We start from the raw sequence: 17,717 nt of genomic DNA, 5'->3' as shown, positions 1-17,717 counted from the left end.
TTAATCCCTTGTCAGTCGGCCCCCCACCCGTGTGGCCATCTCCTGGCTCCTGCACGGCTGCACGCGACCCTCCACTCGCGCTGGCCCCGCCCACTTGGGCTGCTGAGCCACCAGGCCACCTCACTCGTTCCGCTCGCCACGCCAAACCCAGCGTGCCTGCTCGCCCACCCTCGCACGCGCACGTGCTCCCGACAATTCCTATACATCGACCAGGTCAGTCGTTACCGCGTGCCGCACACCCCCCGCACGCGGTATGGGCCGGCCTGGTCAGCCCAGTTCGATGTTTTTTAAATTTTCTGTTTCTTTTGGTTTCTTTTTTCCTTTTCCTTTTTCTTTTATGTTTTTTCTATTTTATGTTTTTCTATTTTGTTTCTTTTTATTTATTTCCGATCCGAAAATTATAATAATTTTAAAATTTTAAATTTTTTGTGTTTTGAGAAATGTTCATATTCGAAAATGTCATTTTTAAAAAATATGTAGATTTAAAAACTGTTCAGATAAAAAAATGTTTAATTTTTTAAACATTCAAAATTAAAAAATGTCCAAACTTGAAAATTGTTTAAATTGTAAAACGTTCATACTAAAAAATGTTCGTATTCAAAAAATGTTCGAATTTAAAATTTGTTCATAAAAATGTTCAAATTTTGAAAAATGAAAAATGTTCAACCTCAAAAAATTAAATTTGTTGAAAATTATTTCGATTTCCGAAAAAAACGTTCGAATTTTGAAAAATGAAAAATAAACAGAGAAAAGAAAAAGAGGACGTACCTGATCTGATGGGCCGCGGCCCATTAAACTGCTGCCTGTCTTGGGGTGTGCGGCACGCTGCTTCCGCCGATCTGGTCAGCAGACAGCAGCTCCGTGCTCCAGCCCACTGCGTGCGTCTATCCCTTCCTTCCCACCGATTGTGGCGCTCGCTCACGACCGGGACCCGCTCGCTTTACGCGCCTCATGCGTTGACTCTCGCGCGGTAGTGGGCTGCCACCATTGTTGAACTCATGAGAGTTTCCCCTCCATCAATCCTTCCATAATTCTTGCTCATATTTGAGGAAAAGAGAGATGAGATCTAGATCTACATTTGCACCAATCAAATCCCCCTCTTTGTGGGAGAATCACTAGATCTAGATCTTGATCTTGGAGAGAAATTTGGTGTTCCTTTTCTTATTTTGTTCTTCCTCTCTTATTCCCCCAATTAGCTTTAGTAGCTTTGTTGGAATTTGAGAGTGAATGATTTGGGCATATTTGTGGTGTTCTTGCCATTGCATTTGGTGCATCGGTTTGATTTCTCCGCGGTGATACGTGGAGGTGAAAGTTTGTGAGATATGCTCTTCGGGAGCTTGTTCCTCTTGGGTCTTTATACCCTAGACGGCTTAGTGATTTTTGTGGTCTTTGTGGTGTTCTTGGGGACTCCAATTAAGTTGTGGAGATTCTTCAAGGGCAAGACCTTTGTGACGATATATTGGGAGCCTCCAATTAAGTTGTGGAGATAGTCCCAAGCTTTGTGCGGATTCGGTGACCACCCTAAGGTTTCATAATGGATCGAGGACATTCCTTTTGGTGGGAATTCTCGAGGAGAATACGGTGGCCTTCGTGCTTTTGGAGTGACTTGTCCCCCACACCGCTCCAATGGAGAGTAGCACTCGTAAGAGTGTGAACTTCGGGATACATCATTGTCTCCGCGTCACTTCGGTTATTCCTATACCCGAGCTCTTTACTTATGCACTTTACTTTGTGATATGCTTCGTGCTTGAAGTTATATATCTTGCTATCACATAGTTGCTTGAATTGCTTAGCATAAGTTGTTGGTGCACATAGGTGAACTCTAGTTATATAGGTTTTGTGCTTGACAAATTAAACACTAGTTTTATTCCGCATTTGTTAAGCTATATTCATAAAAAATTTAAAACGCCCATTCACCCCCCTCTAGGCGACATCCGTGTCCTTTCAGTAGGGCAAACTAAAAAAAATGATGCAAATACCAAAATAGTCGTAAGACATGAACGTCATATATGATTCTAACGAAATAACTTAGTACGATAAAAACAAAGACATATTTAATATACGTAAAACCCAAAAACATAACAATAATGCCACCTCAATGCCAAAGCTTTATTTTTTTGTAAAAAAGAATAATTTTATCGATTAAAACTTTTAAATATTCATCGTGAGCAACTAGGTCTTAATGATCTTTGTCGCCAAGAAACCCTTCCAAATCACCATCTCAATGAGGTGATAATGTCTTTGATTAAATTATGATGTGTCTTTCAAATATCAAGAAATCTCTAAATTTTTGATTCTACACGTTTGAATAATGAATATCACAAAGTTATCCTGCATATACTAAGATTCATGATAAATCTCTATAATAGAAATATAGAACCATTGTTATTTACATTGAACCTAGAATATGAGTCTATGTTACACAATGTTCAGTAAACACAAGCATAACTTTCTCACACAGAGTCTGTTTTGTTTTCGATGCGTGACCACTCAAAATATTCAAAAAAAAGTACATCTAAATGTATGCACCAAAAATCAAGGTAGGATGGCTTTCCTGCCTTGCCCTAAGGGGAGCTTCGCCCCTGCTTATCACCACGTCGATCCATGGTCCTCGCCCACTTTACCTGCCACGCCTCAACCAACCTCCTGCATTGCCGACATGGCCCCGCTTTGGCTCATAGGACTAGATGCACCTACTGTGATAAACTAAACTTTGAACTGTACATAAAAAGGAAAAATCTCGGTTGTACATCTTCATATTCTATGTGTGTATATAAAGTTCCATGAAAAAAGACATTTTTGTGACTTGTGTAAAAATGACAATTTTCAGTGCTACAAAATGACTTTTCGCATGACATTTTGTCTTTTTTTTTTCCGTAGAACAGCACAAATGTTATTTCTTCACGAAATGTTTGAGGACATGTAAAAGACACATACATGCACATTCTCAAGGAAAAAAGTTTCTTAATTTTGTGAACATTTTTAAATGGTTTTTGTGAGCCGAAACACCGCCTCCTTAGGACACCTACTTTGCAAGGATGAAGGAGCGTTCATGCCCACGATATTTCCATGCACGCACCTTTTTTTGGTATACACATCTACTACCACTTTGCTACCTACGCTAAATCTTACTGAAGACAACATCATGTGAGTTCATCCGATAATGCACTTATTTGCCAAGGTAACGAGCACGAGCACGAGCACGAGCACGCACAGTAAATGGTACACCTACCGCTGAATTTGGCAAATGCACTAAGGATAATTGTCACATCCAACGATCTGCCAACATCCCAAAGTACTAGCGACATAGATCACAAGAATAATGATGCTACATTATTGACGGACAAAGCCACAGGGCAACTCTGTCATGTGGAGAATTAATTCTAGCGTATATACAGTTCCTATTTTTACTCCCAACATAAAGTTTGGACCAAAATGCTTGACCCTGAGAATTATGCGTGGCACTTCACATCATACTCCTACTTGGAACTTGTACAGAGCACGAGCTAAACACCATATAAACCTAAATAGGAGACACCGGGCCAGGTCACCTCCATACAGTCTTGTTTGCGTCGGTGAATATGGGATTGTGGACTTGTGGTGCTCAATCGGGCACTGGATGACCTCAATGGCACTGTAGTCTGGGGGCGAAGCGTCATCCAAGGGGATTTGCGAGGAAGCATCCACATCATCCTCATCCGCAATCATATAAGCGCGAAGGTGTTGAATTAGCAGTAATTAAATAAATAAAAGTGAAAGAAGTGGCGAGCTTAATTGGCTTGTGAAAACTTCTTAGAAAGAGATAGAGTATAATTTATCCCCTTTGCTCACAAGAGACTCCAGATTAGACCATCCACTGCAAACCTATCTCGCTGCCACAACATCCGGCCTCCCTCTCCAATAACACGGCCATTGCTCGGTCACTCACTTTTTACCTTCTTCCAGTATACACCTCTCCCTATCTCTTCCCCAACAAACAGTAGCTCAAATGTTGGATCAAAACATGCATCATAGCAAGACCCGACTATAAAAAGGCTCTGGTCAGATCAGGCATATGTGTCGCCAAAAGTCTCTGGGGGCATCTCTTAGTTCATGAAATGTAAAAGTAGTAAACAGACAGGTAGCTATATTCACATTTCTTTTTCAGTGTTCTGACTAAGTTGAGCCCGCCTTTAGATTAAGTTGACCCCTCATTTACGGTCATGACTTGGCAGTTTACAGATGGGCGGCTAAATTCACGCTTCGGCTTTTGGAAAAAGTTGAAACCTCATTCATGGTGACAACTTTCTTGGCAGTTGCACAAGCTCAGTTATCGACTCATACTGGAAAGTTAGCATTCACGATAACTTGACAACCTACTATAGGGCATCAAGCATCTTTTTTTTCATAAAATGAGTCAAGAATACATCTAATTAGTCCCACCTGGTGCTAGACTCGCATTTAAGCGCTACAAAAGTTTCAGACATCAGATCCGGAACAATACATAGTAACTAGTAAGGGACCAACATCTATGTATTTTCACAGATTTCACCTGATATAGCCATGTAGTCTGCACACTTCACCAGTATCAGGGGCACAACTTTACCAGATTGCTCTCGTTGTACGGTGGCTTCAATAGGAACACCAAAGACTGCAAGCTTATAAGGAAATATTATTGAAAATCAAAGAGTTCAAATCCAAACAACTGATCATCAGTAGATAGAAGTAAATACTCCCTCCGGTTCATATTAATAGACTCTACTTTGTCTAGATTCGTATGAATTTAGTTAAGTTTTTGGATTAGATGCATGTGTATCTAGACAAAATTGAGTCATTTAATGTGAACCGGAGGGAGTAACACAAATCAATTTGTCAAAATAAGATTTTGATGTAGCTACATCCCGGTGTTGACAGTTGCAGAATTTCCAGCATGATACAAGACATTTTAGTTGTGTTAAGAACCAGGACAGAAATACATTACAACTGTAAACTCACCATCGGTACTGGCAACTCCATGTGAAAAGGAATCAGAAGAAACTAAGAATCAGCATCCTACCCAAACAAAGGGATCTTGTATTGCAAAGTAACATAAGTTCACAAACCTTCTGCCAGCATTCAATGTTGTTCAAAATAATTTTGCTTTTGTCCGCAGTTTTTTTAGCAGCCTACAAGGAAGCACATAGAACAGAACCACCAAACTCAGTCTCACGAAGCCACTTTTTGTAACACAAGGAATCATAGCAAGCATGCAAAGATAGAACTCGAACATGTGATCTAAGGTTATGTTGTTAATAGTATTTATTATGGTCTTAAGACTCCCTGGAATACAAGCTATTGCGCAAATACAAACAAATATCTCCTAACTGCATCTTAGGATGTCAATAACCAAGCTGTAAAACTATTTCAAGTTTTGGCTGGTGATGATGCAGCCCACTTAGGAGATATAATGGTGGCATCATACATGAACTACTTACTGATAGTTATTTTGCGTAAATGGACCTTGATCTAAAGAGTAGTAGGTTACAAAACTGCAATCAAAGTATAAATTCTGTATTCATGGTGGAACAAGTTAAGCAAATAAAAACTGTAATAAAAGTATAAATTATGTATTCATGGTGGAGCAAGTTAAGCTTCAAGTGAAGAAAGAAAAACTGGAAGCAAATTTTTTCCCAAGCTCATATACCTCTTCAACTTTGACCTTCCCCACTGCAACCTTCTCCTTTGTTTCTGAAATACCCTTCCTCAGAATCACACCCATGTTGGCAGCAGCAGAGATGAAGCGTTCCTGCATGGTATCGCCTGGTGGCGGCGGTCGCTGCCTAGCATCCTGGAAGATAGCCCAACGGCTCTTCACCATTGATCCGACCTTCCCAGCGATATCAGCTATGTTATCCTCTGTCCTGCCTGCTTCAGCTTGAAGCCTGCACCCCCGAAACATCCACATCCAACATTCAGAATTGAAAGGGGAATTCACATATAAATAAATACTACCTCTGGACTTTTTTAATCGACGCGGACACATACATACGTTAGCTATACCCTCAGCACCACTCCGCGTCGATTTTATCCGACCGGAGGGAGTAGAACACAAATATGGTTCTCTGCCACGAAACATCACTTCTTTTAGTAATCCAGCAGTGCACACAAACACAGCTTCACCCAATATATATGCCATGCCAGTATTAGATAAGTAGGCATAAGAACAACAGCGAACGAGGAGAGTGTTACTGCAGCACGTACTGGATGAAGAGAAGAAATCGGTGGCCTTCCGACGCCACTGAGGGGATTCCACAAGCGACATCACCACCACGTGCATATTAGAAGGTACGAATCAGGAAAACCACGGTGCACGAAAGGTATGTATACTAAGAGCAGGGATGCACAAATCTGAAGCAATCGCCTGGCTGGACTGCTTGGCATTGCAACAAACAGATTATTATTCAGCAACACGTATTCTAAATTAGAAACGACAAATATTGAAACCTTCAAATAACCGTTAGGCCCATTTTAAAAAATGCTACATATAAAAAAATTACATTCGAGATTTTTTTACTATATTAGAGATTTTTTTTAGCATAAAAAAATTACATGCGTTTGCCAAATTTTATGGTTCTCAACTTTTTTTTTTAGGAACGGAGCAGATCAATATGACCATCAAACGCAGCCCAGTTGCAGAGGCGCTGGATTGATTCCAGCGGAAGCAGCCCAGCCCGAAAAGGCAACAGCGCCTCCATTCTCTCCACTCCAAATCGCAGGGAACCCCAATTCATTCATTCAGCACCCACACATCCCCGAGCTCAGACCCGAGGGAAAGGAAGAAAAAAAAAATGCTGCGCCACGCCGCCCACCGCCTGGCCTCCCGCGCCGCCGCCGGCTCCATCAGCCGCAGGGCCCTCGCCACGGAGGTATTTTCTATAGCCCCGAGCACGTCCCCGTCCGATCCCAGATCTGCGCGTGTGCGACCAGGGTTTCGGGGTGTCCGCGCGATCTAGCGGTGGGTTATTTTTGTGCTAGATTAGCGAGGGGAGGGGAGAGGGGCCTCCGTGATCAGGTTCATACCGCTGGATAGTTGGAACCCTAGGTGCAATTTAGTTTTGGAACCCTAGGTACAAAACTTCTGTTAATTATTATCTCTAAATTTGCTCTATCTATGTTTAAAATTTGAAGTTTAAACATTACCTTTGTTCAGAGTAAACATAAACAAGAATATTGTAACAATGTTTAAGAATTATCGCTCTCTGAAATTTCTCTTAGCCATTACTCGTACATAGGTTGTGTCTAAACTTACATTTTGAAAGATAGGTAGAGTAAATACTAGAATTATTGTAACAGGGTTGGTGTATCTCTGAATTTGTACCTGCTTTCGACAGGTTCAGTTAACTGTAGTGTTTCAGTATCGCTGGAGTCGTGTTTAGTTGGGCCTTGGGCCTGGGCTGGCGGTCTGTGTGCTGAGTGTGAGTGGATATACATGTAATGGCCAGTGAGTCCAATGTTGGAACGACCTATGAACTTATGAAGGAATTGAATTTCAGTCTTGTTCCTGTCTCTTCTTCTTCCTCCTCTTGAAGTTTTTCCTCGATCCTAATTCCCTTCGCCACAAACCCTAGCTGTGGTCACCACACCGTAGGCTACGCTGGACATTACAATGATGTGTACAAATTTTCCAGATTTTTTTCCATGAGTTTCGGTAGTAGATTGCAAATCAGTATATATATCTTACTGAAGGAAATTATATTAGAAAAAAGTCTACCGGATTAATTGTTGAGAAGAAAATTCGTGTATACTACTTTTCTTCTAACTAAATAGTACCAGGTTTGTTAATTGATCTAGGTTGGCAAGCCTATTGAGGAGACCAAGGAAGATGTGTACCCAAAGAGGATGCAGTCTGAAAGCTTGCCTGCCAAGATACGCATCGTGATGAAATCTTTCAATAGCCAAAAGGACAATCTGAGTGGGCTTGAGCCTTACATGCGCAAGGTTGGGTTGCCTGAATCGCGATCCTTGTACACCGTGTTGCGATCACCTCATATTGATAAGAAATCAAGGGAGCAATTCTCAATGCATGTGAAGAAATGTTTCGTGGAAAAAAAGGCGGAGACACATGAATTGGCCAAGAAGTTCTTCTGGTTAAAACGCATGCGTATATTGGGGGCTCAGTATGAAATCAATATTAGCTTCAAGACCCGTTTGGATAAAAAAGATTGGCTGCCGCAAAAGTGTGGGCCTGCTCCGACAGTATTTCCAAGCCAAAAAGGGAGGCAGGTTAGAAAAAGAAGGTGGTTGGGTTATTGAGTTATCCCCTGGTTCTGAATAAATCGTACTAGGCTGGTAGCTGGTTGATTAGTTGTTATTTGCTTGCCGGTGCTTTCTTGCCTTATAGGTACTAGAGCTGCTTCAGGTCTTGGTTTGATCTAGCACCTACAAATATGTTCTATGTAATGTCACATGAAACTCTGGATGTATGTGGCCTATCATCATTATCATATTTACTATCTATCGGTTAAGTGCCATTAAAGTGACCATCCACGTATTTTTGAGATGATGATGATAATAAAATGTGGAGAACATGATTCACGATGTCTGGCAACATGCGATGTGCTATCCTCAGAATATGCCTTAGGGCATGTACAATGGTAGAGAAAGCATGCCTTCTCTTACCCTGCCACATCAGTTAGAGAAGGCATTAGATATAAGTCATACAACGCATTATCTCTTACTGCCATCTCTACCAACTAATATTAATAATTAAATTTTGGTAGGAAATTTGTTGCTAAGGAAAGACATATGTGATACAATGGAGAAAATAGTCTTCCCTTAATTCCTAAGAGATGATCCCTTAGCTAAGGGAAGGCATCCTTTTCTCTCTTCATTCTCTCTGCTCCAACTAAGCAAAAATCTGACGTGGCATCTTTAAGGGAAGGCTGACATCACCCCATTATACGTGCCCTTAAGCCTGAATGTATGAGCTAGCATGAATGTTTGATATGCACGAGAAATGAAGACACCGATTCTGATTATCTATACCTAATATAAATGAGCTAAAGTTTCTGATTTCTGTCTAACTTTTTATTGGCCGATTTGCCCTCCCACCATATCTTTATTATTATATTGCAGTCTGTATGTCATAAAAAATGTTTGATGTCAAAGATCAGGAGCATTAAGACCGTCCAATCTTATCTTTAACATCCCGCTTAATATCTAACCGTCCAACTTTAATACTAAGAAAAATTTCAGTTATTCATTAGTGTACAAAGTCAACCTATGCAATGTATGTTTTGTGAAAATACCATCTTTTCTTATCAGAAGTGTGCATCGATGGTTTTTCATTGGCAAAAATATTTTAGATACGAAACTATGACCTTGGTGTAGGAAGTCAACTTATAGATATATGTTTGTGAAAATACCATCTTTTCTTATTATAAGTGTGCATCGATGGGTTTTTTATCAGCAACAATATTTTAGATACTAAACTAAATGACGTTACCTGAATAATTTTTTCAGGACCTTATTCTGCAAGATTAAACTGGGAAATCTTCGGGGGTCATCGCCGTGATGGTGGTATGTCACTCTTCCCACCAACAAGGGATATCGGACAAGGAGTTTTGTTTACTACACTTCTGAAACATTTCCGTAAGGTATACCTATGTGTTAATCAAGCCAAAAGTATGAAGAAATCCTTTCAGGACTGCTGCACATTTTTTTGACGTGCTGTGTGAAAGCACCAACTTGCAAGGAGCTAATGGCATGCGAACTGAATGTTTTTTGATTGCTCTGGTCAGGGCCGTGTTGGAGGCGGAGTGGAGCTAAAAACAAAGATGACCATTGTTTCCATCCGCAAGTGTATCTATGTCTTTCGATTTCTAATAGTAGATGAGGGGTGTTTGATTGAAGGAGATTAATGAGAGAAAATGTGACAGATTGTATACCGCAATGATATTAGAAACCATACTCATGGTGCCAGATGGGAGGGACAAAAGAAATACATTCACATTGGTCCAAACTTAGCATACATTGTGCTCTATGCATTTGACGAAATATAGCAACTCATATGCACACATACTAAGCTTCTTTTTCGTGGTAACATACATGGTTATTTTGTTGTTTCACAATATGCTCTTATGCGATGGTAAATAATTGGTTCATCCAATATGCACGATGGGTAGTCTATGTTGCATTTATTTTATTTTATTCAACATGAAATGTACATGGTAATGGCAATTATTGTTGTGCATCAATGTTACGAGTTCCGAAAGAATTTCTTGGTACTCTTTCTCAAGTATCATGAAAATGAAGCAGGAGACAATATCTCTAATGTTGTACGACAATATCTAAGTAGATATTAGTTAATAAAAATAATTAATCAGGTGCTTATTTCATATTCACACGATATCAATTATAACAATTGTCCAAACATCATTGAAAAAAGGTATAATCTCATAGATTTTTAAATATCTTATGGCTATATTTTTCATACACATGAATTTTAAAATATATTATACTAACATATTATAAAAGAAAATAGAAACCGTAGCAACACACGGGTATTGAACAGTCATAACACTGCAAATTGCCCTTTTACCGTTTCATCCCCACGGAGACCCTCCAGATCTGCACCAGTCCCAGGCCACCCGAGACGCCCTGCCACGGGAATCTGCCCAAGTCCCCCCTCCTCGGTCCTCAGCCTGAATCCCGCACCGGCGGCGCCCATCCACTACTAGAAAAAGGGTTACCACCGGCACAACAAAAAGGGCTATCCCCGGCGGTTTGCAAATCGCCGGCGGTAGTATCGCCGGTGGTAAGTAGCTACCGCCGGCCGTTTGCAAACCGCCGGGGGTAACCGAGTTTAGCGCGGGCGGTTTTGATCAAAACGCCGGGGATAACTTTTTAGCAAATAAAAAAAAGGCACGGACGGCGGCGGCGGTCGGCCACCGCGTCCCACCGGCGCCCCATGGCCATCTTGGTGCGCGCCAGCTGCTCGAGCACGGCCGCGCCGACGGTGGCCGCCTCGGCGCCCCTGCCCAGCAAGGAATCGACGATCTCCGCTGCGGCGTCGAGGGAGTCGAGGCTGTCATTGAGGAGGCCGAGGCCGTAGGCCGCGGCGCCGGCGAGGCGGAGGGCGCGCGCGACGGGGAGCGACCAGCCGCCGTGGGACTCCTGCAGGGGCGAGCGCCTTGAGGGCGAGGTCGAGGGCCTCCTGGTGGTCGCCCGAGGCCTCCTTGCGCTCGGCGGCCTCGAGGGAGGCGAGGGCTGTCGGCGCCGCGTCGTGAGTAGGTGGCGGCGAGGAGATAGAGGAAGAACTCGCGCGAGAGATTGATGACTGGTGGCTGCCTTCACGCGTGCGCAGAGATCGATGGCTAGCTTCCTTCACGTGTGAGCAGAGCACCTTCACGTGGGTGTGCAGAGATGGTGTGCTAGTAGTTTTTGGGCATAGCTAGGTTCTAGGTTGTGTTTCTTTTGGTCAGAACTGGGCCATTGGATGGTTAGATATAGACGGCTGAGATGAAGTACGATGGGGGTGATCCGTGTGCAGCTAGTGTATGCCATGTGAGCTATCCACGCGCATCAAATACCCCCGGCGGTTTGGGTTTGAACCGCCCATGGTAATTGCTGTTATCCCCGGCGGTTTGGGTTTGAACTGCTGGCAGTAATTTTAGCCCAGCCAGGGTCCGCGGCCCATTTTACCCCGGCGGCCAAATTTCTGCGTCGCCGGCGCTAATGAGATTACCCCTGGCAGTTCTGGGCCAAACCGCCGGCGGTAAATGCTGCTGTGCCTATCTGGGATTACCCCCGGCGAAAAAAATTATAAACCGCCGGCGGTAAGCCGTGCGGCTATAAGCCTTTTCCTAGTAGTGATCGGAGAGGTGGTCCAGGCGGAAGGGGAGCGCAAGGCGTGTCGGCCGCAAGCTGGTAAGCTCGGCTTACTCGGGGAAGAGGTCCATGCGGCAGGGGAGCGTGAGCGGCGTCGCCCGTGAGGAAAATCAGACTGCTCGGGGGAGATGGTCCCGTCGCCTGGACCACGACCACGCGCGATGCAAGTGGGCCAAGATTAGGGTACCCTCTACCCTACTTGGTTAAAAAATGAACTAGCAATTTTTCATGACCTCATCATTTTAGTTCAACTTTTGCACAAAAGAGGGTAAAGGTACCCTAATGTTGCCCCACTTGCAGCGTCCCTCGCCCTGCTTCGAGTGGGATGACACAATTTGTTTTTGGCTCCTGCTCATACGGTTCAGCGGCTCTGATTTGCTTTGGTAAGTTAACTTTTTCCGGTCTGATTTGCCTCTTCCATGTCCGGCTTTAGGTAGTCATCGGCCGCGGTGGCAAGTGCTGGGCTACAAGGAAATGCGGAACGGCGAGCAGGAGCATTGGAGTAGGGACGAGTTAACCGACAAGCAACGACAACAGGGACGAGCTTAGAAACAAATTGGGGCGTGCCTTTCGTTGGATACAGAGCAAGCCAGGGCACAGGCAAAAATACAGTCGTCCTACTTTCTTCTGTCACTCTGTATCTCCTGAGGATTTAGTGGTATATTGTAATATGCAGATTTAGTAATTTAGGTAAGCTTGCATTATATAGCTGAAAATCATTGGCTTTTCAACGGTCCATGTCTGGCGGCGTCTTGACCAGAGGGCGTCAGCAGCAGGGTAACGGCACGCTGCTTGCTGATAGGAAACTCCATCCTCAAGCCAAGCGGTGACGCAGCAGGGGAGCTCGACGAGGTCTGTCTGACATGCTCCCGTTATGGATGCCGAGGCCCGTTGTTTTCCTGTATGATCCGGCAGATGGCGTCTGACGAGTCGCCGTACAGGGCTACATGCTACTGCAATTGCCGCTAGACAGAGAAGATCGCTGACCTGGTGTCTTCGAAGCAGTGGTATTATGCTAAGATCGTTACTTGCTTAGTTGAGAGAAGCTCAGATGAAGATCCTTGAACGTGATGACTGCTTTTATACACCGCTACCACCCTTCCAGCTCCAATGCAAGAAATGATTTGGTTGCTCCAGTATAAAATAAGACTTTGCCAGGATGAGTAAGAATACTGAGCGTACCTAAAACTGGTTGCTCCGACTCTCCCGCTTGCTCGAAAGTTGTCAGCTTTCCATACGGCTTGCCCTTGTTGTCCTCCTGAGCTTTGTCCACTCCATGACGCTTTGTTTGGACACTCTGGCTTGATGTGTCCATCCTTCCCACAACCATAGCAGATGATCCTGGGTTTCTGACACTCCGTTCGGACGTGTCCCCTCTGCCCACAGTTGTTACAAATGATCTGGGACTTGGGATTCTGATTCTGACCTCCCCGGTTGTAGCTTTGTTTGGACACTCTGGCTTGATGTGTCCATCCTTCCCACACATCATAGCAGATGATCCTGGGTTTCTGACACTCCGTTCGGACGTGTCCCCTCTGCCCACAGTTGTTACAAATGATCTGGGACTTGGGATTCTGATTCTGACCTCCCCGGTTGTACTGGTTACCAGTAGGTCGGAATCGGGGTTTGAAACTCCGATCTGATGTGGGTCTATTGACTGGGTACTTCCTTGGCTCGATACGAGCCCTCTTCCTCCTATCTTCTTGGACCTGCCTGTAATCATCCTCGAAAGTGACTGCCGAGTCAATCAGTTCCTGGAATTCAGCAGTCCGTGCCAACCTCAGTTGCATCTTCATGTATGGATTCATGCCTTTCATGAATCACTTCTTCCTTTTCTCTTCCGTATCAACTTCCTCAGGTGCATACCTTGACAACCTGTTGAAATCACGAACATACTGCATAATGGGTGCAATGTTCTGATGTAGTTCGTCAAACTCTCTCTTCTTCAGCTCCACCACGCTTTCCCGAACATGGGCATCCCGAAACTTCTTCTTGAATTCCTCCCAGGTAAACACCTTTTCTGGAGGGTGTACTGCTACAAGATTCTCCCACCATGATGCTGCTGGTCCTGACAATAGATAAGTGGCATACCGAATCTTCTCCTCATCATTGCATCCAATGGTCTTCAACTTCCTTTCCGTTTCCATGAGCCAGTCTTCTGCATCCATTGGTTCTGGAGCTGATGCAAAAGGTAGTGGTCTTGCATTTTGGAAGTCTGATAGGGTTACTCCCTTTCCTTCATTACCCCTATCGTTGATGACGTGGGTAAAGAAATCTTGCATGTTATTGTTTTGACTCTCCTGGTACCTCCTCCTATCTTCTTCCATTGCTCTCATGTATTGTTGGAAGTCTGGATGCATCATTGGGTGTGGTGGTGGTGGTGCATTCTCCGCTCTAGATGCTGCATCTGCTTCCTCTTTTTCTTTCGCCTCCCGCTCTCTCCGAGCATCTTTGGTTTCAACTAACGTCATTCCCCCCTAGTCCTATAACAAAGAGCGATTACTCATAATTACACCATGCAAATGTTTTCTGGGCTCAACTCATTGCCCAGAACTAGTCACACAATGAAATCAAGAAGCAAATACAAAACAAACATTTATTATGTATATACATCGTATATCACATAACATACACACTTATATTACATGTGGTACATATATAACCACTTATTTGGCTTCAAGCCCAAGCCAACGGAATTTAAAATACGTTCTATTACAATACTAACAATACTACTTTATTCTTCCTTGGATCTCTACTCCTCATCATCATAACTCGCCTCCGCGTACATTCCTGGGGTCCATCCGGTACAGCGATTCGTCTTCCGAACACCGTCCGGAATGAAGGTCCTTCCAGTAGGTATGTAGTCTGAATCGGACGAAGTGCCGAGACAAAGATCTGTCATGCCAAAGTAACTGGATAATGACTCGTATGTATCCCCAGTAGGATACATACCTCCTTCTTCTGTCATCCATGGAGGATTTCTATTCACTTGCCCTCTCATCTTCTTCTTCACTCCAGAACTCTCACCTACCTCGTACTGGGATGTCTTGGGTAGTCCCATCTCCAGATCCAAAGAAATGGAGTTGGTATCTTTCTCTTCCTACCCATAGCTTTGGTTAACGTCTTGGTTAACCTCGCCTCCTTCATCCTCCGTATCACAAGTGATGGGTTCTCCTTCATCACCAAATGGTTCCCCGAAACGACAACCAGTCGAATTCTCGATTGGTGACTCCGAGCAGTTTAGGTTTCTAGAATCATCTCCCCCGTATCCAGATTCATACGACGCTGACACATGCGGATAGTGTGGGACAAATTTGGGTGTAAGTGGGTCCCTCTTGGGCAACTAGTCACTCAAATCCACATAGCTGTTTAGGCTAAAGAAAGGTGTAGTGTGTTGTGGTTGTGCCCTCAGATCACGCATCCGAGCTTGAACTTTATCAGGGTCCGTGAACTCAGCTAGCATGTGATCAATCTCACCCACCATCTTCATGTGTAAAAGGTACATCGTGGTCAATAAAGACTTACAACTGTCCATGTGCTGTGCTGCAGCTTCAGGACTTCTGTGTGCCAACACCAGATGATTTAGAGTGGGATTGTCAACACCCAGATTTTTAAGTCCAGATGCCTATTATGCCGTACATCGCAATCCCAGGAAGATTGTTTTTGCGAGACATAACCGTTGAATATCATAGAGTCGTCATTTATTACAATACCAACATAGTCATTACACAAATAGGATCACATGATCCAGTCTCATTACAACACTTGATCTATTGATCATTACACAAATACGTAGCGGAAGCGAAGTAGTAGTGGACTATCTATTCCACAGGCAACGCTTGACGTTAGAAGCTCCTAGTTGTCATAGACGTCCTGCTGGCCGTCATCTTCATATTGTTGTTCAGCTTCATAGTCTGGCCATTTGAATAGCCAGGGACAAAGCCGTGGGTACTTTCAAGTACTCGCAAACTAATACTAGTGTAAGTACTAACATTGCTATGGAGAGGGTTCTAAGCTCTAGGGTTATTTGCATAAAGCCAATTTTAGTTCATAAACATTTTTGTAGAGACTCCTCATGTGCTAACTAACTCAAGTGGGAACATTAGTGTCATTCCCACAACTCTGTTGTGATTCAAATTCAAAGTCACCTTTCAGGTTCAATTCACAAGTCAAAAAGATATAAATTTCTGATGACGAAAACAATATGGCCTTTCCAACTGTCCATGACCGCGGACGCGACTATTCGAATAGGTTTACACTCTGCAGAGGTTGCACACCTGTGCCACAACATTTGATTACATCCGTCAAGGATAACCTTGAATAATCGTAACTCAGTACGCGGATCATCAACCGTTAACCTTTCACTTACACACCCTAGTATAGGCACCTCTCCCCATGAGCTTAGCCTCCCGGTGATAGCCAAGCTGTTATCCCGGGAACCGCACGAGGCTTGGGTCGTACATTCACCTCATTTCACGTCATTTCACTTTCAACGGAGGCAGCCTCGGCATAACCTCTATGACGCTTGTTTAGAGGGAACCCATACTAAGACACATAAATTTCCAGCTAAGCCTTACCCATAATCAGGTATTGTGGGGGTACTCAAAAATTGGAATGGTATCGCATCCAACTCAATCATCAGTTTTTATCAAGTTCACAAAGTCAAATTCATGTCATATTCACCTTCAAAATCTTTCAATGGAAATGACTCATCATTCCAAGGTTTTCACCATCATTTCAAAAACACATGTTCCCATCTAGAGTAGTCATTTTTAATTTAGCACTAGCAACTAGGTATGAGGGGTGCTAAGTAGTTTGCTTTGCTTCTAGGCTAACTTTGATACTCTTGTACCAATCCAATACTAACCAAGTGAATCATAAATCAAAAAGTACTTTGAAAATAATCAAAAAGCAATAAAGCTGGTAAAGTAAAAACTTGGGATAGGATCATTAAACATAAAGTAAAAGGGGTGATGCCTCGCTCTTGGTGAGCTTGTCACTTTGCAAGAGTATTATCTTGCCTTGGTTGGGGAATTGGTCAAAGTGGTCTTCTTCTCCTTGGAAGTAGACCTCCTCCTCCTCTTGATACTCCTCGGTACTAGCGTCTAAAATCGAATACGAGGTATACAATCATCATACCAAACTTAAGTACTAGAATAAGCACACACATGAGTCACACAAACTTAGGCTAGCATCACACATTACTAATGTTTTGAGTTGACTTTGTTTTCTTATTTAAGAAAAATAATTTCCTCTCATCATAAACACTACTTGGGGTGTTTCTTTTAATTCTTTAGAGAAATAAATTCCTCTCATTATCTTGTTAAGATTTAATTTCCTTCAAGAATAATATATGACCAAGGTTGACAAAGTCAACCTCTTCATACTCATCATTTAAGAAAATGATTTAAATGAGGTGAAGCACCTCATGCAATTTAATCCTAACATAGTAATGATTTAAGATCAAACAATTTCACATGAGACCTAATAGACCAGGGTCTCTATCTCATTTTAAATTTTTTGTGACAAGATTTAAATGAGAGAAAAGCTCCCATAAGATTTATTAATAGTTTTGGACAATATCTTCGACTAAGAATAGCCATAGGGTCCTTTATTTAAACTAGGCCATGATCACTCAAAGTAACCATGCCATATTTTTGCAGAAACAATTAGGGTAACTGAAATGTGAACTATGAGAGTTGAAATCAACTTAATAGCACTTTTGGTTGATTTTTAATAATTGTTTGAAGTTACAAAAGGCCATGACTTGTTTATTTTGTCACTTTAATTCTACACCAAATCTAGGGTTAATACCAGCGTAGTTGTGTAGATAATTCTCTCAGCTTTCCAACAATATAAAGTTTGTGAAA

At 42.9% G+C, this 17,717-nt stretch overlaps 1 protein-coding gene and 1 pseudogene across 1 annotated transcript; one reads left to right on the top strand and one right to left on the bottom strand.

Annotated features, from left to right (window-relative positions):
* Positions 1 to 4,508: 4,508 nt before the first annotated feature.
* LOC124672555 lies at positions 4,509 to 6,280 on the bottom strand (annotated as a pseudogene).
* A 511-nt stretch (positions 6,281 to 6,791) lies between these two features.
* Positions 6,792 to 8,489, top strand: LOC124678530 (ribosomal protein S10, mitochondrial-like). The gene is made up of 2 exons (XM_047214401.1): positions 6,792 to 6,884; positions 7,810 to 8,489. The coding sequence occupies exons 1-2, from the start codon at positions 6,807 to 6,809 to the stop codon at positions 8,269 to 8,271; spliced, it is 540 nt and encodes a 179-aa protein (XP_047070357.1). The 5' UTR covers positions 6,792 to 6,806; the 3' UTR covers positions 8,272 to 8,489.
* Positions 8,490 to 17,717: the final 9,228 nt, after the last annotated feature.

This window comes from Lolium rigidum, chromosome 7 (genome assembly GCF_022539505.1).
Source record: "Lolium rigidum isolate FL_2022 chromosome 7, APGP_CSIRO_Lrig_0.1, whole genome shotgun sequence".
Classification (NCBI taxonomy): Eukaryota; Viridiplantae; Streptophyta; class Magnoliopsida; order Poales; family Poaceae; genus Lolium; species Lolium rigidum.
This window is presented reverse-complemented; position numbering and strand designations above follow the sequence as displayed.